Genomic DNA, 23,905 nt, shown 5'->3' with positions numbered 1-23,905 from the left:
CAGACATTGGCAGATATGATTAATTGATGCTAAGCAGTACTTCTCTGTTACAATAAGGACCAGACAGCGTTAACCAATCCGCATGCAGGAGTTGGTGGTCTGGCTTCTAGACAGCTCGAGAATGGCAGAGGCCAGCTCTGCCCAGCTTACATGACAACATGGTTGTGAGGAGGAGAAGGAGGAGGAGACCGCGAAAACTGGTCATCGCCCGGTCTCTCCCCGCCATGTTGCTGTTCTTGTGAGGAGGCTTGGCCGTTGGCTTCAGTGTTGTCTTCGGTGCTGGTGGCATTATCGGTCAGGGAGGAATTGGAGACCTGAGATGTTAGGTGCTCTACAGTCACAGCAGAGCTCGGGACAGGGTTCTGAAGGTTCTTGATGGTCAGGTCCGAAGTAATGAGCAAGGAGGTCAGGAGCTTTACAGGACAGAACGCTGATCCGGTGGGGTTGAAGTTAACCTTGTTTTTGTCAGGACATGAAAGGAGAGCGGCAGGGAACGGCTGACGAGACCTGAAGGGAGGAAGAGAGAAAAACCACATCTGTATCGTGATATCGGCATGAGAGACGTCAGACACACCGAGATGAATGGGGAGAATCTTTATAATGGGGGCTCTAATGTCAATGACTGGTGAAGCGGATTCTGGGGGTCAAAACATCTTCCATATATCCTGTATCTATTAAGTGTGGACAAAGAAATTAAATAACTCCAGGAGACATAGAAGGGAATTTATCAAAACCGGAACAGACCAAATCTGGAGCAGATTGCCACTGCAACCAATCCGCTTCTCTCTCTAATTTCAACCCGAACCTGAGCTAACTGAAGAGAGAAGCTGATTGGTTGCCATGCACAGCTGCTCCAGATTTTGATAAATTCCCCCACCTAACATATGTGCAGCAGGGAACTCTAGTAAGGAGTCACATTGCTCCAAAGCCTCACAGACACACAGTATCAGCCCTTTGGAAGTCAACTGGAAAATGAAACCATAGCTAAACCCTAACCAATCAACTTCTATTATTTGGTCTTGTATGGTCTGTTTAATATACCATTGAAAGGGACTGCTTACATCGGTTTGACTTCATCCTGCCAGAAAGCTTGTGAGCTGATAACTTTGTGTTCTCGGTTACCTTGTTTTTAGTTAGTTCTGAGGACTACAGGAACCCCAACCCTCTGTTATGGACATAAGGAGAAAGATGGGGTTCTTTTGTCCTTGTACAGAAACCACCAGGTAAAAATAAAAGGGGGGACAAAGCCCAATGCAGCCACCACATATAGGTGGACCTAAGCTGCAACCTACTCAATTTTAGTTTTGGGGTTTAGATACACTTTAAAGACCAACAGACAACTCCATGTCACGTTAGTGATCAGAAAGCAGGCAATTGACAGGGACAAATCTGCTTCCATTGCAAAGAAAAATATCAAATGAATAGTTACCTCAAGTTACTTTAAGAAAAGAGGCTCCCATGTTCTTGCCAAAATGCACTGGTAGTGGAAGGGATTCCACACAACGCAATATGCTGGGTACATGTGGGTGAGGGGAGTACAAGTCATCTATATTTGCAGGACCGAGGTTCCTTGGAAAGTGAGGGTGTGCCTATAGAAGCCTCTTATCTACCCGGGGTGGATACTTAGAGAACTATGGGGTCAGTGCTTTTCCCCATAGCTCTCCGAAGGGTAACGGGAGGACAAACTAGCGTCCTCCCGTCACCCAAAACTCAGTATACCGAGACGCCACAGCTGAAACGATTCCGACAATTATGCCGGGATCCGCCCAGCTGCGTCAGTGACAGCTGGCTCTGCTTATCTAGAGGCAGAGCCAGCTGTACCCGCCCCCTCCCCCATCCGTTCCGCCAGTCAGCGCTGGAGGATCGGACAGGGGAGGGGGGAATCCAGGCAATCCCATGTAACGGCTCCAGCGTTACAATCTTTTAAAGGTCTGGCTAGAGAGGGTTAAGCTATAAATGGAGCAATTTAACTCGCTGCAATTAGTTTATGTATTCATATGGCAGGAGGCTTGGCAGGCACCTTTCTTGCAATTGAAAGTGGTTAGAAAATTGCCAGTCTGTATGGCCGCCATGATTATCCAAACGGGAATGTTTTAGGCAGTTGAGTCCAAAACATGACACAGCTGACGGAGGTCTAACACTTAGTAAATGATGCAGATTAACCAGTTAAAGCTCCATACCCCCCCACCCCAGCGCTTGGACACGATCGGAAAGTGAACAGATCGGTGGCATGTTTCTGCTCACTTCCCGATCGATAGAGCCGACCTGTGACAACTTCTCTGTCACAGGCCAGCTCAGACGGACTGGAAATCACTCGCCTCACAGTTCTCCTTTAAGTGAAATCTTTTATGAAATGTTTTATTCACCCGGGTCTTTTGTGTTGCTTCATGTTTAACATACCTGGAGCTTTAACTGGTTAATCTGCATCATTTACTAAGGGTTAGACCTCCGTCAGCTGTGTCATGTTTTGGACTCAACTGCCTAAAACATTCCCGTTTGGATAATCATGGCGGCCATACAGACTGGCAATTTTCTAAGGTGCCTGCCAAGCCTCCTGCCATATGAATATAAATACATAAATTGCAGCAAGTTAAATCGCCCCATTTAAATCGCTTAACCCTCTCTAGCCAGACCTTTAAAAGATTGTAACGCTGGAGCCGTTACATGGGATTGCCTGTCAAGTGATCGGTTGCCAACGATCATGTGATCAGGAGCCAGCTCCCGATCATAAACAGTGACTGCGAGCTGTTGGTCACAATGTGGTCACTGTGCTGCCGGCGCCAGGTGAGCCTGCTCCAAGCACAATCAAGGGACAATAGCCATATGTATATGGCAGCTCTGCATTAAAGCTTACTGCCGTGCTGCCACATATATGCGTACGGCCAGCATTAAGGGATTCTAAAGCAATAGCCAACTAAAAGCGGGTGACAAACCACTACCCTGTCCACGGTCTGCATTAAGGGTACCATCGAGAGTAAATAACACCATTGTGCTCTTCTGCAAGCCTACCATCACTTATAGGGTAAGGTAGCTCTATAAACTCTCCATTAAATACAACTCCCACCTTTGGGTGGCGTTGGCCTTGTTAAGTTATTAGCTTGCGGCAGGTTGAATTGCATTTCTTGCACCCCGGTGGCAAAACAATATAGAAAAGGCCCAAATTGAACGCGAGGCAACTTGTTGGGGACGTTGGCAGGTAGGAGGAGCTGGGAAACCCCAAGGCAAGTGTCCAACATCTCCCACTGAGTCTAAATCCAAGTGTGTTCAGCCCACCAGTACCCACACTGGTCATTTTTTGGAAGACTGACCATCCGATGGACTCTCAATGCTGCTCTGCTCCTTTGCAGACCTTGAGTTTCATATAAACTCAATGCAGCCAACTATCACATTTCTAAAGAGGCTTCTGGGTGGCATTGCAAATATTATGTCAACCTGTCTGCTATGTGAAGGATGCTATGATTTGCTTAGGGAGAGGGCAGTGCTGGAACCAGGGAACACCGTTGCCTGCATGTTCACAGGACCAGTCAGAAAACACAAGAACTTAGCCTGACGCAGATGATGAATACCAATGAAAATTAGAGCAACTCAAAATGTAGTTTTGGGTATAAGCATCAATACAAAATGTTTGTGTGACCGGCATGTACCTGTAAGCAGAGAAGACACGTTTGCTGCAGAAAAAAAAAATATAAAAATGGCACCCCGCAGGTTCTCAGTCTACGGCCAGAACTACAGAGCGCCAGTTCCGTCGCAGACAGGAGGGCCTGCGGTGTGGTCAAAGCCTGCCTTACCGCTCATAGGCCACCAGCTGACGAAGAGGTTACTACTTACGACATCTCCTCAAAGACCTTCACCCGCTCACATCCCTCTGGGGGCTCCCGTTTGAACATGTAGCTGTTGTTTGGTTTAGGAGAGGAGGCGTACTTGGGCAGCGGTGAGCTACTCCCACTGTCTGAAAATTTAAACAGTGATATTACTAGTGATTGAGAGCACGCTTCCTTTTTACCCTAGCTCTTAGAACTTCAGAGTCAGTGTTAGGCATTTTGTTTTTGTGCTCATCCTTTAATTAAAAAAAGGTGGGAGGGGGGAGAATAAAACACAGCCTGGATCACATCCAGAATCTCAAGCAGAGGCAAGGGAAAAATAAGCAGTGAAAGCATACAGCAGACGGAGCAAACTTCAATGTCACGGTTAGTAGAGTACATACAGGACATGCAGGAGGAAAGAGAGGAACGCCTGTATTATTCAGCAGGGTGGGTGCTTTTGGCAAAAGACTGATGACCAAAAAAAATGTCTGAAGATATTTTCCTAAAACTGTATAATTTGGCATCAGAAAGCAATTCTAATTCTGTGCAGTCAGGTCACGGTGTAACAATTTTCACTGTTAAATAGGGCTTTTAGGATGAGAAGGGGTTAAAGAAGACACTGCATTTTAAAGAGGCACTCCAGGAATTACAGAACAAACCCTTGCAATTGGGCTACCCCTGCACTGCAAGGGTTAAGTGCTTGGTTTGGTCTGGGGGCTCATATAAACAAGACTTACTCGATCTGCGGTCCCCACCTGGCTGGGTGGACTGCTCCCTGCAGATTTCATAACCTTAGCGGCTCAGTTCTAAGCCTACAATCAAAAATCTTCGCCACGAATACTACCTTTCAATCTCAATTTAGTATAAAAACAAGAACAATATGCTGCTCCTTCTAGAAGGCAGAATAATGTTTCATTGGTTGACAGCTGTTGGCTAGGAAGTCCAAGAAATGTGTTTTCTCCCCCCCCTAACCCTCTAGCCACAGACTACCAAGGCCATGCTGAGATCACGAGGACCCACAGACTACCAAGGCCATGCTGAGATCACGAGGACCCAAAGACTACCAAGGCCATGCTGAGATCACGAGGACCCACAGACTACCAAGGCCATGCTGAGATCACGAGGACCCACAGACTACCAAGGCCATGCTGAGATCACGAGGACTATGTAATATGGCCAAGTCACTGACTTACTAAGTACTGTAGTGAGGCCAGTGAATGAACATGGCAAATCGGGAGGCTACATCTAACACAGGTTAGAAATGGCAACTCCCCTATTTATAGCATGACAGGGTGCATTGGGGACAGGTGAGGAGGTGCCGTCACAGGACTGCTGGGGGGTGCATTGGGGACAGGTGAGGAGGTGCCGTCACAGGACTGCTGGGGGGTGCATTGGGGACAGGTGAGGAGGTGCCGTCACAGGACTGCTGGGGGGTGCATTGGGGACAGGTGAGGAGGTGCCGTCACAGGAGTGCTGGGGGGTGCATCGGGGAAAGGTAAGCAGGTGCTGTAACAGGATTGCTTGGGGGTGCATTAGGACAGGTAAGGAGGTGTTCCCTTTAGGATTACTGGGAGGAGATTGGGGGCAGGTAATAAGGCTCTCTCATAGGATCACTGGGGAAAATGAATTTGGACAGGTAGGAGAATCCTCTCACAGGGCTTCTTGATCAAGGGGATCAAAGAACTATGCAGTTAATTCTACAGGACAGATGGGGAAGGGGAGCAGGGACAGGTAAGTGCTTGTACAGGATTGCAGAGGAAGGGACTAGAATCCGCCAAGTGAACTTACACTTCAGTACAGAGTAAACAGATTGGAACCCTGTGAGAAGCATTTGCAGGGAAGAACACAATTTATGAATGTAGTTTAATTTTTAAGTGCATTTGCAATGAAAATATTTTGTGTTACATATACCAAGTATTGCATATACATGTAATGCAGGGAGGGGGGATTAATCAAGAGATGCCGAGACCTGGGCCAGGGAACCACAGAAATCAATCTGAAGACTAAACACAGGTATTATAAGTACCATACGGAGATTGCATTTCAGCCGCATTCCTGCCATAGGTACTTCATATACGGCTTGGTTTACTGTAATGGAAAGACTGGTCTGTGCATCTCCAGAAGCAGGCAGTGCAATAAGCCCCCCAAGCAACATATTATATTATTTTTGGAAAATAAAACCTCCTTCCTTTGCATACCTCATTTTCAAGGCAGTGATGTCATCGCTGGCTTTCTGTGCTTCTCTATGCAATGGAGGCAGATCATAATGGCTGGTGGGAGGGGCCGGCCGGGTGCTGTACATAGGTTCCTGAAAACATCACCGCACCCTACCTCAGTATTCCTCTCTAGAGCCCTCGGCCCTAACACAGGCAGTGGGCCGGCTCTATGGAGGATTTATGTAAATATCAAAATGACTTGATGGGCGAATGTCATTCTAGAGGAGTGGGCCTTGCTAGGCAGGCTGCATTTGCATGCATACCACCAGAGGCAACACCCACATGTGTTGCCGGGCCTCCATGATTAAAGGAACAAATCCAACAAGCCAGAAACAGTCATGCTGGGGATGACAGGGCTAGATAACACTGGCTGTCCTCCAGCCAGGAAATGAGGTGGGCTCTATCTGACTTGGTGCAACTTCTAGTGCACATTGTGAGAAGCTCCCAGTGTGCAGTGATAGAGGAAGCCACTTCAGTCCAGGAGAGGGGCCGGTACAACTGTGCCAGGACGAAGGAAAGGCCGGAGTTCAGCTTTAAGCATTTTTTTAGTTTGGCAATTTACAGAAAAAGACAAACCGACATCCGGACTGAGCTGAGCGAACGGAACCGGTTCAGCAGCAATCGCAACATTTAAACAAAAGCAGTGACCGTTGACAGGCTCTGTGTACCTTGGAAGACACAGCACGGTTTCTACAAACAATCAGTGGCACAAAGGGATGGATTCTGTTCACAGGAGTCGGGCTGCCAATGAAGTCAGCGCTCCGGTATGTGCGGTGTTTTGTGGCCTAGGTGTCGGTGGGGTGAGGTGAGGCTTCTCAAACAAAGCAGTGTCAATACTTCCTCTACTACATGTTCAGCACAGAGTCAAACACGACCTGTCAGAACCAAGACTGGCCTATGCAAGGATCGCCACCATCAGAGGGTCATGTGACTGGTCAGTTTGCATCTCCTCTGAGGACTTAGGAGCTGCAGGACATGGGGCCTCGGCATGGTGCCTGTAGTCCGGATTACAGCTACCACGTTCCCATTCAGGCCTCCAGAGTATGATTGACAACAGCTGGAGCCACGCTGTCTTCACAGCAACTGAGGATATGCATGAAGAGTGCCCTCGGAGGAAGGAGGTCTGAGGAAGCCGTCGAGTCTTTTGCAGGCTTTGCCCCTGGCCCTTTAAAGGAGAACTATGGGGAGAGTGAAATACACTCATCCCCATTAAGGATGCACTGATGCCGGTTTTTCGGTATCGAGTACCGATTTTTTTTTTTCCAGTACTCGGCGAGACCCATTAAGGAAGCCAGGCGGCATGTAATGACTTGCCACCTGGCTTCCTGATTAGCAGGGATGCCTTCCCCATGCTTCTCGTCACCTGGTGACAAGAAAGCATGGAGCCAGCATTCTGACCAATCAGGAAGCCGGGCGCTATGTAATGATGCGGCGCCCAGCTTCCTGATTGGCCCGGGAAGCCGGCTCCATGTTCCCTCGTCATGTGTAGACGAAGGAGCATGAAGCCGGCTTCCTGGCCAATCAGAAAGCCAGGTGCCGCGTCATTACACGCTGCCCGGCTTCCTGATTGGGCGGGAAGCGGCTCCATGCTCCCTTGTCACTTTTTGACGAGGGAGCATGGAGACGGCTTACCGGCTATTCAGGAAGCCGGGCAGCGTGTAATCACTCGCAGCCCGGCTTCCCGATACTGGAAGTATCGGGCTAGGCATTGGAGCATTTGGGCGAGTACAAGTACTCGCTCAAATATTCGGCATCGGCACCGATACTAGTATCGGTATCGATGCATCCCTAATCCCCATAGTTAAAGCCGATGTGTGACACTGCAGCTGTCGCATGCTGGCACTAAGGATTGCTTAGTTTACAGTCTTCTCCATGCAGAAAGCAGTCACAATCAGTCACCGTTCCATGCAGGTATCAACACCGCCCCTCTCCTTGTTCCTCCAACGCTGACTGGAGGGACAGACGGGAGGGGGACGGACATAGCTGGCAATCACCAGGTTTCGCTGACTTCACACATGCAAAAGGTGCTCCATGGATACAATCAGCTGCTCTGAACACAGCATGGCTCTGGAGCATCCCTCTTCTGCGCTCAATCTAGAAGGATGAGTGTTCGTATGACCGCAGCAAACACTGCTTAACTATCTGAAACAAAAGTGTGGCTAAAAGCTTTGATAGTTCCTAATGCCTTAAGATATTTTACATATATTGCATGTACATACACTCAGGAATGGTCATTAATAGTGGAGGGCACAGTACCCTTTTTTTTTTATATAAAGTGCAGGGCTGTGGCCTTTGCAATGACAGTTTCTCTCTTTCGTCAGTAAGCCATACAAGAGACAGTATAAAGAGACAGAAATGTGTTATTTAGGTTAGTATGGGGTTAGAGTCCCCATCTCCTACACAAAGACAAACGCATTCACATTGAGGACAATATTTCAGGAAATTAATTCAGGATCTAGTGACCTTGCCGCACTTCATACCACCTCCCGTAACAAGGTCACTAAAGAGCCGATAGGTTGAATATAAGTTCTGGCAGTCTAATCTCCCCAATCTAAAGAAATCTATGGAAGATATTTGTAAGAGGCACAACGGGAGGAAAGACAGACATGAAGTGACACAAAACAGCAGAGAAGACATGAGCTATGCAAAATGACAATGAAGGTGAAAGCGGCACAGGCTGAACACAGCGACAGAGGAAGAGGGGGGAGAGTGACATCTGCCGCTACACTCACCTTTGTCTCTGTCAAACAGAAGATCGTCTGTGGAACAAGGGCTGCCCTCCTGTGATTCCGGGGGACAGGATGGAGAGGCGCACGGGGAATGGTTGCTGCTGCAGCTGCTGCTTCGCTCTTGGACTGAAGGTGTCTGAGTGTCGATGCTGCGCGTGCTGCTGGTGCGATATGTGGAAGGTAATGGAGCTCGACGTCCATCGGGAATTTCCAAAGGCTGTAAAGAAAAAGGATACACAATGTGAAACTTCTGTTTTAAACATTGCAGAGTTAACCAGTTAATATACAAGTGCAGAAAAAAAATCTCTACACTGTAGCAAACCTGGAAAAATTAAAGTGACACTAAACTCAGCTTGGTTTCCGTAGAGATTTTAATGGGACAGTGGTTATCAGCGTAGTTTTGGGCGTTTTTAAATTGCATTACGGCGCTGAAACGCATCCGCAACCGCCCTGGTGTGGACGGGGCCTCCAGGGATCTTTAAATTGACACTACACTCAGGAGTTAAACCTTAAATATACATTCAGGAACCTCAACTATTAACACCTATGTATCTTATTTGTGTATCACTCGGCTGTAGATCCTCCAATCGTCTCTGAATTGGTGCCGACACTGTCCTTCCTTCTGGAGGGGGGCTGCTTTTGTTCCCCATGGTCCCTGTGTGTGTTGTAAAGTAGTCACCGCTCCAAGCTCACTCCTGTGATGGACTACATTCTCATGTTAAGTTTACCAAGGAACGGCACGGTGGGTCTTTGTACTTTTATTGGAGGGAGATCAACACACTTCCACCTGCCTGAACTCCCCTCCAATCACTGAAAGTGGAAGTAATGTTAAATTACATCACTTTCGGTTTCAGCGAGTCATATAATAGGCCCCTGATGTCTCCATAAAGAGGACCTGTCACTTTCATCATACAGGGGGCTCATTAGCCTCCCATGGGATAGAAATTCAGTGTAAAAAAAAAAAAAGTCCCCACCTCCACATATACATACACGTGCAAACACACATCAGGTGCGCCCATGTGCAAAAATTACAATTGTGCCACAAGATTACATATCACCATGAACGTCTGAGTGCGAGCAATAATTGTAGGGCCATCAAATCACTTAACACTAAACTGATGAGCGATAAAAGCTTTTAAAGCGTCGCCTATTGCCAATTTTGGGATTTCACTGGCACACACAATTTTAAGTCTTGACATGTTTGGTGTCTATTTACCCAATGTGATCACGTCTTTTAAAATGTACTCAAAATTTGGGTAATAAAATGTTTCACAGCATAACATAGTGAAAGGGGGGAGGTTTCCCCAAAAAATGTTGGTACTTTTTTTGTATAGTAAAAAAACCCCCAGTGGTGATTAAATACCAAATGAAAGCTCTATCAGTCCCAAAGAATAATATAAAAATGAATTCCGGTACGGCGTGACTAAATGTCAGGGTACCTCAGCGTTGAATACTGAAAAATGTCCTGGATAGGAAAGAGGTGTCACAATCCACTCTTTAAGGGCTAGTTCACACCAGCCCCAATGCGTTGCGGCACTATTTGGTGCCGGAACGCACTGTATAGCATCACGGCCGGCTCACTGCGTTCTACGGCGGGGCATTGAAGTCAATGGAACCGCAGCCACGCCTTCCGGCCGCAGTGCGATTGGCCGCACCGGAACGCGTGGCACATCAATGCTTGCGTACCGGTCCATCAGAAAAAATGCTGCATGCACTATTTTTCCTGTAGCCATCGACTTCAATGCACCGCCTCGCCCCCTCCCGCAGTAAGCCGGCGGGATGCAAACTGGTACACTGCCAGAACGCACTGGGGCTGGTGTGAACTAGCCCTCAGTGGTTAAAGTGAACCTGCTTTGTCCTGCACAGATCAGTCCAATTGAAAAATCTCAATGTATTAAAAACATGTTTACTGCCTCATCAAAAAAGAAAGCGACGAATTGTTGACAAGCTCCGGTGGTCGTTTTACTCTTCACAAACACGTTACAATCCACATACAGCATCAGCCAAATAAAAAGGCGGTTCAGCTGCAGATTATATATAGAAGTGTTTGCTTTGTGTGGGCCATTCTACTTTAGGAACAGTTCACAGGAAAATTGTGTACCCGGCGACGTATTTATAGGCCGTACAAAGAAAAACAAGCACAATTTACTGCTGCTCCTAGCGAGGAAAACTCCTACACCAAGCTGGAAAAAAGAAGAAGTGTACACGGCTGGGTCAGGGCAAGGGGGAAATGGTGCTAAATTTGGGGCCGATTCTTCTAGGAGGTGGGCGGGAGTCTACGCTGAATTAGAAGAGTAAAGACAGGAACAGAAATAGACTGATTGAATCTACAGCACAGAGGTGACTAGGAAGAGAGGGAAATAATTGCTACATGATAAAAGGAAGTATATACGTGATGATCACTTCACTACAGAGGCACCAAGTACATTCACAGGTCTGTGTCGCATACAATGATGGCACCCAAGTGCATCTAAAACTGAAAAGTACATTATATATCCTCCAAAATGTCATTAAAGGGCAGTTCCACTTCCCTGGGCAAATTTGGGAAAATGTAATTAGAAAATGTATTTGAAGCCGCAAAATACTACAACACCCAACATTTCCCGTAGGGGACATTATTGCTCTCACTCCGCGGCGATATGCAACATGTGTAGCGCAATTTTCGTTTCTGCACATAGGCGCACAGACACATGTTTGCTTATGTATGTGTGTGCACTTGGGGGGGGGGACTTTAAACATTTGTTTTTTTGCATGTTATATGTCACTTTTTTTTAACACTAACTTTATTGCCATTGCATAGGGGGCCAACAAGTCCCCTATGTAATAGCAAATAGGACGTGACAGGTCCTCCTTATGGAGACATCAGGTTTCTTTCAGACCTCTCACCTAGCAGAGATCTGCTTCCCCAGCTTCTTCTCCTGGCTGTAAGAGCCGGAGGATGTGCCCAGTGACACCGGAAGTGATGTAAAACACATCACTTACGGGTCCAGTGATTGGAGGAGAGATCAGCGGCTAAAAGTTTGCTGATCTCTCTCCGATCGATGTAGGGAGACCCGCAAGGGGAACAGCAGAGCCCGGGATAGGAGGTGGCTGGACAGCACACTCCGATCGGTACAAGTGATCCGGCGGCTGTATAGATGCCGGATCACTTACATCTAAACAGCAATCGCCGGCTGTTTACAATGGAACCGAGAACACGGCTGCAGCAGCTGTATTCTTGGTATATACGGCCAGCGGCTGGCCGTATATGTACAGCCACCAGAAAGAAGTGGGTAACCTTTGACTGAACGCTCCTTAGCCTCTGTGGCCCCTGGTGTACTCTCCATACACAGCAGCACAGCCCTTCACTGTGTATTTCAAACTCCACTTGCAAGCGGTGAGCAAAGATTTGTTGGTGCAGTTTAAATATAGTATATCGGATAGTGCACCGGCAGCCACGCAGGTTAAGGGTTCCGTCAAAGGTAAGAGCAACGTCAGGGAGGGAAGAGAGGGGGCAGATTGGTGGGGGTAAATTCAGTTTGCCTTAAAAATGCTGCAGGTACAAAAGGAATACTTGTTGATCTGTCAGAAATCTTGTGTACACCTAACTTCCCATTTGAGCTGACAGCACAATGTCTCTTGTTGCAGTGGAATCCCAAGCAGCGTCGTCAGTCCTGCCTGGCTCCCCTGCTGGACAACAGCCCCAATGCAAGACGAGGCTCATTTCAGAAGGGCTCAGCTCACACCACCACGTTGCAGTGGTGTGTGCTGAAAAGGAGAAGTACAGCGCGCAATACATTTCACGCTGTTCCCCTAGAACTTAATGAAATGCGACAATTCAATAAAGTAAAAAAAAAAAGTAAACAGTGCAATGTGTTGCAATCAGCGTATCTGCACTGTATAGCATTTGTATGTTATAGTGCAGCTGCTGGTGCTAAGGGGCCCTCAGTATTTTTCAAAGAGACAAAACATGGGAAAGGTGGCCTGTGTAGCGGAGACGTACTGAATGTTTAGTTTGCTCAGACATTTTTTACACATTCTGAGGCCAGCCGTGCTCAAGGCATGACCGCTGATGCTCAGGGGGAACAGTGCTGGTGTGCCAATCCCAGCAGTTCACTTTTTTTTTGTTGTAGCTTTATTGAAACATCACAGGTGACACATTTTTAAAAATTCTATTGGCCACAGCATGGCACAATGTGATCGTACTGCGCCGCACCAGGCAGCACTATACAAAAAGTACTGTGGGAATTGACCCAAAAGGAAACAAAAATCGCCTTGTTTCTGCATTGGGGCCGAGGTGGGCAAGGTTGCCAGAGCAGCCCGAACATACGTGGTGTAAATGGGCCCTTAATCGCATCAAAACTAAAAATGGTCCCTTTTCTCTGTAAAGTTATATTTGGCATAAGTGAAATCAAATGTATGGTTATGTGGCGTCAGCAAAAGGGGCTCAAGGGGGGGGGCGGACTGCTGAGCAGCCAGACCTCAGTCAACTCTGTACCTGACCATTAATACTTCTCATCTGCCAGAGTGCCATGTGACCACAGCCTTGGCAAATCAGAAGCTTCTCCTGTTTCTCAGCCAATAAGGAACACAAGGCGGCTAGACAAAACTCAGGCAAGAATCACACTGTAGTGTGTGACTGTCACCCATTCATTATGAATTTCCTATGCTCCTCGGCTCCCCCTAGTGGTCAAAATACACTGCAAGTCTAAAGCTCAGATGTTCACAGAGCGAGCAGCCCTTGACAGATCCCTAAATACCCCCGCTCTTTCTGGCATTCCCCTGCCCCATCTAGTGGCAATAATTTGGTACTACATTCCTTTCGACCTCAAAAGAAAATATACCAAAAACTTTTTTTTGCCTCTACTCGCACAGAACAAACACTTAAGAGATTCGCAGGGCAAATGGCTCTGCAAATTATTTAGCGGTTTCCTGGTAAGGAGTGCGGTGGCATACCTATTGGACTTAATTTATAAATGACCTCTTCGTTTCATGTTCTCTGGTAAGGAGCCGCAAAATGTACACAAAACAAAGATGTAAATCAAAACGCTGACACTTCCTAACGGATGCAAGCAAGGCTCCGCCAGTCTTCTCACCGGCGTACACCTAGTGGGGAAAAAAAGTGTCCCTGGTCAATGGGGGAGATGACAGGACAGTACCGGCCACGTGCACCCCCCAAACCAGTTATAATCTAGCACTGGAATGGAACCCACAGCCAGAAGGGAGCTGGAAGCAAGTTACGAACAGTGCAGAGCTAAAGAGCGCCTCCGGGCCGCAAATCACAACACAAAACCTGGCAAGTAAATACAAGAAAAACCCTAAAATGTAAAGCTTGCCTCTGGAGGGGAAAAAAATCCACATTCAATACATCTCATAAAAAATGCTACAAGTACAGAAAAATCGATCCTGCCAGAAATGCATTGAGAACCTAACTTCCTGTATGAGCTGACTTGTCTCTGCTGCACTGATATCCCAACCAACCTCATCAGTCCAACCCATTGTCCCTATTCTGGGCAGGACAGTAGTTTAGCGGATAGCACTTCAGTACCGAGGGTCTTGTTCTTAGACCGGTCCCTGGAGCCTCCTTCCTCCCCCTCCTCTGCAGTGGTCTAAGGTCCCATGAATCATCACATCTAATACACAGTCTATAGATTTGAGGACACGGAGGAACATATCAATGCTGCAGCTCATAGCCGGACCTTTACACTGCAGTATGGAATATCTAAAAAAAAAAAAAAAAACACCATTCCCATAAGTATTAAAACGTTTAAAACGCTTTAGCCTCTTTATAAATACTTATGTTTAAACAGTAGCACCGCAATGCAGCCGGCAGCCATGTTTGAAGAGGGAAAAGCTGCTCCTTCCGTGCCAGCAAGGTATACCATTCAATATTTACTATGGCCACACCCCATTCTGACAATGCGCTTGCTATCCTCACGCATGCGCTAGGACGAAACTACCGATCCACGGCGCATGCTGTGAAGAGTAATCTCGCAGCCATTTTCTTGAACGAGGTCTCATTTCATTGACTACTTAGCACCTGGAAAGCAGGAAATGAATGCTCTGCAAGTGTAAGTATCAATATAACAGCATTTTACACGCGACACGTCTGTTATTATTAATCATCATACATAGAGGGATGCATCGGTGAGATATTTGGGTGTAAAGGTCCACTTTAGGAGGAGAGAGGCTTCAGTGACCGGAGAAGCAGGCAGCCCGCTTGGCAGTTTGGGTGAGTAACTTTTCTTTGTAGCACCTAGACAAAAAAACGAGCACTCACTTAACCCTTGCAGCGCAGGAGTAGCCCCACGGCAAGGGTTAGGTACACTTTCACCTGGCGTTCCTTTGACTGAACACACAAATACCTTTACTCCGTCTTTTTCACCAGTTTCCTTAATGAAGACTCTCTCGAGTTCAGGGCTTATTCCTTCAACGTTACACGGGACTCTGGTGCCTATGGACTTTGGTACCAGGATGCTTGCAGTGGGCACAGGGATGGATCGGGATGATGAAGCCTAGAAGCACAAAACAGGAAGACAGCTTTAGAAAAACATTTACAAAACAAAGCGGAATGCAGAAAGACACTTTAAAACGTATCTTGTACTAGTAATGGTCTGGCAACGAAATAATGAACTCCAGGAAAACGTTTTCTTAACCCTTGCAGTGGGGCTACCCCCGCATTGTAAGGGTTAAGAGCTCCTTTGAGTATCGGTGCAAAAAGAACGAAGGTATACGCACCCGAAGCTGCAAGCCGGCTGGCTGTCACAGCGCTCCCTGCAGCCCGTCTCCCCCTCCCTGCAGTCCGTCTCCCCCTCAGCGCCCTCCCATCTATACACTAAAGATATTTATTTTCCAACCAGACGTGACTGTAGATTGCACGGTAGGTAGTACCAGACGTGACTGTAGATGGCACAGTAGGTAGTACCAGACGTGACTGTAGATTGCACGGTAGGTAGTACCAGACGTGACTGTAGATTGCACGGTAGGTAGTACCAGACGTGACTGTAGATTGCACGGTAGGTAGTACCAGACGTGACGGTAGATTGCACGGTAGGTAGTACCAGACGTGACTGTAGATGGCACAGTAGGTAGTACCAGACGTGACTGTAGATTGCACGGTAGGTAGTACCAGACGTGACGGTAGATTGCACAGTAGGTAGTACCAGACGCGACGGTAGATTGCACGGTAGGTAGTACCAGACGTGACGGTAGATTGCACAGTAGGTAGTACTGTTATTTACTGGCTTCCCGGTAAGGAGTGCGGTGGGATACCTATTGGTCTCTGTAACATGTACACAGAGCAAAGATGCGACTATAGCCTAAAACACTGAAGGCTCCGGCAGTCCTCTCACCAGCGTACACCTAGGGAAGAAGTGTACCTGGTCAATGGGGGAGATGACAGGACAGTACCTGCCACATGCACCCCCCAAACCAGTTATAATCTAGCACTGGAATGGAACCCACAGCCAGAAGGGAGCTGGAAGCAAGTTACGAACAGTGCAGAGCTAAACATCCAAGACATGTACAAATATACAAGACTCAATGGAAAGCCGGAGTTCAGCTTCAACCAAAGTTCACATTGAGAAGGAGTAAAATATTTTGTCTATTTGCCGCACCATATTGTCATTACTGCATCACATAAGAGATCTGTAGGCTCCCCAACTGGCGGATATCACTGCAATAACGGACCCTTCTCAATCAACAACTCCTGGAATAAAACCGAAGGCACACACATGTATATATGAGACCTGTGTATTCCTCTGCTGCAGTTCAGTGACCCTTCCAGGTCTTATCCCTCACCCACCTCATCAGTATGCTCGTTAGCACATGAGCACAGCCAACAGTGTGCGCTGCTTCACCCTCTCTCAGTCCGAGCTCTGCTATACAGGGATGCAAGTGGCTGATGCCAAGTCAATTTCAGGTACTTATACTGCTGACAGTTAAAATAAAATTGCATGCTGCACTAGTTTGTCTTTATATGTCCCTCTCCTTTCACTGTCCAGTCACAGGGTGGGGAGTCAACCTGTAAATGAAAGTGAAAAATCATGTCTCCTCCCCTGCCACGCAGAGCTGTGCAGAGTGGCAGAGCTGTGAATATCTGAGGACTGGAAGGACAGAAATACAAACCCTTTGTTAGGTAAAACAGCTCCCAATCCCAAACCCATCGCTTGCTGCAATGTACAACAATGTATCTTATTTGTGTATCACTCGGCTGTAGATCCTCCAACCATCTCTGAATTAGTGCCAAAGCTGTTCCTCCTTCTGGAGGGGGGGGGGCTGCTTTTGTTCCCCATGATCCATGTGTGTGTTGTAAAGTAGTCACCGCTCCAAGCTCGTTCCTGTGATGGACTACAATCTCATATTTAGTTTACTAATTTGTATTGAGATTGTAGTCCATCCCGGGAGTGAGCTTGGAGCGGTGACTACTTTACAACACACACAGGGACCATGGGGAACAAAAGTAGCCCCCCTCCAGAAGGAAGGGCAGAGTCAGCACCAATTCAGAGATGATTGGAGGATCTACAGCCGAGTGATACACAAATAAGATACATTGGGGGGGAATATATCGAAACTGGAGCCGACAATCTGGAGCAGCTGTGCACGGCAACCAATCAGCTTCTATCTTCACTTTGTTCAGCTAAGATTTGAAAATGAGAGAGAAGCTGATTGGTTGCCGTGCACAGCAGCTCCAGATCTGATAAATTCCCCTCATTGTTATTAGGGGACTTGAATGTATTACGATTGAACTCCTGAGTGTAGTGTCACCTACAATAATATACAGCAGCAGATTTGTTCCAAGTCAAGAATTTTTTAATGCAAACGTTTAAAGATCCACTTCATCAATAATAAGTATAATAAAAAGCATCCAGCGCTCAGCATTCATCTTGTGCAATGTACACATCCCGGGAACAATCAGCCCGATTCTGAAAAATACAATTGCCTGGCTGACAGTTTCCAGGAAGGATCCAACAGAATACTGGAAGGGTTGAGTGGATTAGGGCTCGGCATAGGACAAACATTGCTGCAGACGGATTCCAAACACATCAGACACGCACGGACCTGCCTGGCTTCAATAGCCCCGGAATGATTCACAATGAACTGGACCTACCAATAAATATCACAAACATGAGGCCGGCTCAGCTGTCCTAATAATCGGCTAACTAATCGATTTTGAAAATAATCGTTAGCTGCAGCTCTACAATAAACGACTTTCTAATTTATCTCCTGGATGGTCGGCTTCCAGAACAGAACGGTATAGAAGAATCCTGCATGATTGACAACAAAATCTCTCTTCCTGTAAATAAAACTAGAAACTGAACAGACATAATACGATAAGAACGTTCCTGTGTGAAAGCGAACCTTTACGCCCTTGACTAAAAATCACATCACCATACAGCTCTGCATGCCGATATGAAAATCATACAATCATTAGCTAGAGACATTTTTCTTTTACTTACAATTATTGTTTTTCCACTTCCTGGTCCTCTTGGGCATTAGCGATGTAATGTGCACAAGCAGTGCATTCTGGGAAGGTTACATCGGCAGAGCATTGCTGGGAAATCTCATCAGTAATCTCACGAGATCTCAGGGAAAATAATTTTCCTCCCCTGAGATGACGTGCATGGTCACATGTCCTAGTCGCATGTGCTAGAGTTCCAGGAAGTAAAGGGAGATGGATACATCTGCCCTTAGGAAACATTGCCACTGTCAGAAGAAAAGAGAAATATGGAATGCAAAGTTGCTAATTATCCAGATGTGTTTGTCTGCCACCTCCACCAAAAAAGCTTCCTGGCTGTCTATCTAATGGCTTTGATACCTTGAGTCACTGAGCCAAAATATGTATATACGACTTCACTAGGCTGCAGGCTGAATACACTGAAGGGATCAGCATGACAGCCAAGCAACGCACATTTTCAGAAGGAGAGGTCAGCACAGGCAGGATATATACATCTATATATGTTTTATTCCGCTCTGCGCAGTATAATGAAACAGCCAAATCCTCCGGCTTCCTTGCACCGCTCACACTCCCCAACCATAAATCTGTTAGTGCAGCAGCTAAAAAAACAGCAGGGAAACTATAATGACATATTCGGCAAGGGGTTGGAGCCAGGTTTCCATGCTGAAACACACAATGTGGTTTCTAGTACAAGAAACTGGAGCCAAGAGTAAAAAAAACATTACGCACAGAAGGGGGGAAAAAAAAAAAAGTAAATAGGAAAACTGAAGGACATAAGGAGGCACTCCACCCAAAACTGACCTGTGTGTTGGTAGCAGAGATAGAACACAGTTTTGCTTTTGCAGTAATGGACCTGGTCAGCACCCAAAGGGCTCCCATACAAAAATATGAGGGGGTGTCAAAAAGTAAAAGGCAATTCATATTATGTGATAACCGAACAGAGAAAGGCTTGCACAATACAGAGTACATAGCCTGTTGGATAGTCCGACCATGCACAGTACAGCGCTCGGACTGTGTGTGGGTGGTAGTTACGTGGACAGAAATATGGACGCTCCATTGAGGGATCGCGCAATTGCAGAACGTGCCGTAGTGCGCTCTTTGGGCAAAGGGAGTGAAACCAGTGGAAATTCCCCATCGGATGTTGGCTCAGTATGGTCATAGCACCATAAAATCAACAAAAAGGTTAACGAATGGGTAGAAAGATTTAAAGCGGGAAGAAGAACAGATGAAACAGGCGAAGCTCAGTCTTGACACACACACACATGCTTGACTAGAGAAGGCCAACGGATAACAGCGTCTCAATTGGCTGCACATCTGGATATCAGCTTTGGATCCGTATTTGCCATAGTGAATGACTTGGAATCCAGAGTCAGAGCACGATGGGCTCTCAACAGCTTACTGCTCTCCACAAGCAACAGCGTGTGGAGGTTGTGAGCCAGTTACGGAGACAGTATGAAGGTCATAGTATTGATGAGGTCACTATTGTGCTGCTGAGTGTTCTCCTCGCTAGAAAGGAAGCTGTACTTGAGGACCTCCAGTGCAAGGATCTTACTGTTTGTGCTTCCTCCACCTCTCCTATTGCATTTCTATTACTCCACTAGTCATCCAGGGGGGCTGGTCTGACATGAAAAAGCAAAGCGTTCCTCCTCTACCAAGACACCAGCCTCCAAGCACAGATACAGTGCAGAACAAGGCGTGGTAAGGCAGTCATGGTGAAATGATCAGCTTCAGGAGCCTATTCGCTTGCCCTCTGCTAGTTTTTTAGGCACAGCTCCACAGCCCAAGTCCTCTATAATGTAAACGTATGCAGCTCTAAGTCTGTGATGTGCATGAACAAGTCTGACCATGCGTGCAGAAAAAACTACAATCACATGTTTAGTCATGAAAGGTTAATCTTTGATCTCATGTTCACAGAAACATTGCTTTAGCTGGAAGAATAGTTGTTAGGAAACAATTTGCCTTAATATGTCTTACCCAGCCACCTTCCCACAATAAATGTGCGTCAGCTGTATACACGCACAGCCACTGGACTTCCCCCGCACTCAACACCATATCATAAAACGTCCGCCGCCTCCTCAAAGTGCATCTTCAAATACATTCCACCAAAGTGTTACCTACATCTACACCGGCCACATAACAGTTTCAGAACATACATTCTGTGAAAAGCACTTATTGCCGATGTGGCCCCAATGACTTCACCGTCATATGTGCAAGGTTTAAGGAGAAGGTATGCAGACGCATCTCACTCGCTGTGCGATAGTACTGGCCCAGTCAGCACTCTCACTCAGGGAGTTCATAGTACCATGTACTAGAGATGTCCAGATACAGATACTTGGATTGGTATCAGCGCCCATACCAGGCATTTCGCAATTACTTGTGCTTGTGAAAATGCCCCGATTCTTAGAGAACTATGAGGCGAGTGATTTACACTCATCTTCATAGTTAGAGCCGACCTGTAACAAAGCAACTGTCGCAGGTCGGCTTTAAATCGGTCGGGAAGTGAGCAGAAACATGCACCGATCCGCTCACTTCCCGATAGTCTCCCTGCAGTGAGCGATGACCGCCAGTCACCACTCCCCGCAGGGATTCCCCCCTCCCCTCCAGCGCGGGTTGGAGGAACGGACATGGGAAAGGGCAGGCAGAGCCCGCTGTCACTCACCCACGCAGCTGGGTGGATCTCGACAGTAATGTGGGGATACGTCCCGGCTGCGGCGTTATTGCCGTGATACTGAGCTTTGGGTCACGGGAGGAGGTTAGTGCATGTCCTGCCGTGACTCTAAAGAGAACCAAGGGGAAAAACACCTACCCCATAGTTCTCTTTTAAAGGCGGATACTGGTCCTTTAAATTTTTATACCGCAGTGGCTGCGGAGTTCCCACGCATCCTGCTGGGGACCTGGCAGTAGCTGTCCCTGGCCATGCCTGTCCGGTTTTATCTCTCCTGCTCCTCCTTCCTGGCGCAGTCACAGCCATGGACAGCCACACACAGCACAGTACACCGCCCGGAGACGGCACCCGCCTGATCAACTCTCCACCACAGAGATCCACTAAATATATACATATCACTAAAATTAGGGCGAGAGAATTTGTTGTTACACTTATGGAGAGGTCACACAAACTTTGATAGAGAAGCACATCCAGCACCTGCGTAAATACCGAGCGTTATTCAGGCCGATCATAAAAGCTTCTCTGAGCAGCATCACAACCAGGATACTAATACAATCAGATAATGCATCTGGAACATCATGAAGCTAAAGTTTTGCGGAGCCTTGGCGTGTATTCAGCCAACCTTTCCAACCTGGAAGTCAGAAGGGGTCATGGAGGGCATAAGGTGTGCTATGTTCACTCTCACCTGAGTATGATTGATTGCTATGTGATTTCCCTGGAGAGGCGATGGACTGTCCTTATCTTTGATGTGACGAGTGTTGTTCTTGGTCCGCTGTAGCTGCTGCCTTAGTTTGGCGATCTGTAGAGGAAGAAAATCAATACATTGGAATACATTTTTCTAGATGCATGGAATTTTGGGTGGGAGTCATGTAAATTGGCAGCTGATCAATTCATTACGAACACAGCCAATACACTCAGTCTTACAAGCAAACAAATGGCCAGATAAAGGAAGCTTGGGCTGGCAGACTGCAATCATAGACATCTTCAAAAAAGGTTCCTTGGCTGGCAATCCAAGGGTTTTAAAAACCGCGGACTCAGAGGACATATGCAGATGAGGAGTTGTAACTTTGAGATTACTGGCTCCATGCCTTTTCCAGGTCAGTGTCTCAGAAAGCATTGAGTATATAGACAATCAGGCACTTAAGCTATACAGGACAGCTATGCTTAAAAAAATATATAGAATAATAATTATACAGGATTTATATAGTGCCAACAGTTTACGCAACGCTTTACAATATAAGGAAGACATTACAATCACAATACAATTCAAGACAAGATGGGAAGGAGGGCCCTGCCCCTGAGGGCTTACAATCTAAAGGGGAGGGAGAAGCGATACATGAGGAGGTAGCGGTGAGAGGAGCAATTGTATGAGAACGTGATGGTTGAGTGGTTAGGTTGAGGTGAGATAGGCTTCCATGCAGAGTCTTAAGAGATTGCCTAAAGCAGGTGGGAGATAGATGGACAGGTTATGGTAAGAAGTTCCAGAGGATGGGAGAGAATCTAGAGAAGTCCTGAATGCGAGCATGGGAGGAGATGACAAGGGAGCTGGAAAGCAGGAGGTCTTTGGAAGAGCAGAGGGGACTGTTAGGTTGATACTTTGAGACAAGGTTTGAGATATAGCCGGGGGCAGAGCTGTGGAAGGCTTTACAAGTGGTTGTTAATATTCTAAAACAGCAGCTCAAGCATTCCCCCCTCCCTAACCTCAAAGACCACCCTATTCTAGCCATAGTCCCAACCCCTTACACCTTTTAATATACCGCAGGTAAGAAGATGACCCCGTCTTAGGAGTGCGACCCTACCCTTGTGTACTTGCAAACCTGTAGGGAGGAGGATTATCCATTCGGGTCTATGTAGAATGTCTGTGATAAGAAGGTCCATGCAGACCTGAAAGCTTAGATAGGAGGAACGAACGCCTCTTGGCCTAGTGTAGGCGTCTGGGTTGGGTTGCTTGCCAATCTTAAGTATGCAGAAGGACGTATAGGTAGAGGGCTACAACGAGATGGAGGGCTTGTTCACACGACGTCCGGAATATGTCCGGACCAGATCCGTGCGTCCCTACACCCAAAATGTATCTCTGTGTTTTATGGGCTACAGTTCTCACGTGCGCAGTCTGTTCCGGCCAGTGGTGTATTCTGGTTTGGGGCTGCCCTAGGCAAGGCAAAACTCGGACGCCCCCTCCCACCCACTAAATTTACCCCAACCCTTCCTGTTTAATACCTTTTGCGTAACCTGTCAGTCCCTGGATACAGTGCAAACGCTGTATCCAGCTTTTGACATTTTCTGCTATTAGCGTAGCAGGAAAGCTGTGGTCTTAGGGGGGCTTTGCAGGATTTGTGGTGAGCTCTGGGGGGTCTATGGTGGGCAGAGCCCACCACAGATACTGCACAGACCCCTCGAGGCCCTGCAGGGTGGCTGTGCAGGATCTGTAATGGGCTCTGCCCACCATGGACCCCGCACAGTTCCTGCAAAGTCCCCCACAGATACTATGCAGTCTGCCAGATCTCAGGGGGTCTGTGCAGGATCTGTGGTGCTTTGCAGGCTGCAGAGCCCACCACAAATCCTGCAGAGCCCACCACAGATCCTGCAAAGCCCCCCACAGATCTGGCAGGATCTCAGGGGGGCTGTGCAGGCTGCAGAGCCCCCTACGGATCCTTCAGGATCTGTGGGGGGCTTTGCAGGCTGCAGAGCCCCCTATGGATCCTACAAAGCCCACCAAAAAGGTATTGCACAGCCCACCTGTGACTCTTTGGTGGACTATGCAGAATCTATGCTGGGCCCTGCCAGCACAGTCCTCCTACCTGGCACAGCAAACCCAGCCTCCTATGCTGCCTCGGCACCCAACCGGACCCTTGTCGATGCCTCCTCAATCGCGGTCTCTGCCTTTGCCTCCTCAGTCCTCTAACGTCTCCCCTGTCTCCACCCCCTGCCGCTCGCTCAGTCCCCGTCTCCTCCTGCTCGCCCCTTTATCCCCGTTGACAGGCATCTCGGCAGCCTAAATGTTGGGGGGGGGGGGGGGGGTGCATTTTTGCGGCCCCCTGGAATCTGCCGCCCAAGGC

General features: G+C 47.5%; 1 protein-coding gene across 1 annotated transcript in view; it reads right to left on the bottom strand.

Moving 5' to 3' along the window:
* Window positions 1-6: 6 nt before the first annotated feature.
* The window catches only part of GLCCI1 (glucocorticoid induced 1), a 64,292-nt gene continuing 40,393 nt past the window's right edge, over window positions 7-23,905 (bottom strand). Inside the window, exons 5-9 of the mRNA XM_018555118.1 lie at window positions 21,535-21,648; window positions 15,093-15,242; window positions 8,752-8,965; window positions 3,829-3,949; window positions 7-507 (exon numbers count right to left, since the gene is read on the bottom strand). Coding sequence (XP_018410620.1) covers window positions 147-507; window positions 3,829-3,949; window positions 8,752-8,965; window positions 15,093-15,242; window positions 21,535-21,648 — 960 coding nt within the window. The 3' untranslated portion in view covers window positions 7-146. The remainder of the gene's footprint in view (window positions 508-3,828; window positions 3,950-8,751; window positions 8,966-15,092; window positions 15,243-21,534; window positions 21,649-23,905) is intronic.

The sequence above is a fragment of the Nanorana parkeri genome, unplaced genomic scaffold (assembly GCF_000935625.1).
Source record: "Nanorana parkeri isolate BGI_ZX_2015 unplaced genomic scaffold, ASM93562v1 scaffold184, whole genome shotgun sequence".
NCBI classification, from domain to species: domain Eukaryota; kingdom Metazoa; phylum Chordata; class Amphibia; order Anura; family Dicroglossidae; genus Nanorana; species Nanorana parkeri.
Note: the sequence above shows the minus strand (reverse complement) of the source record. Positions and strands in the feature narration are given on the sequence as shown.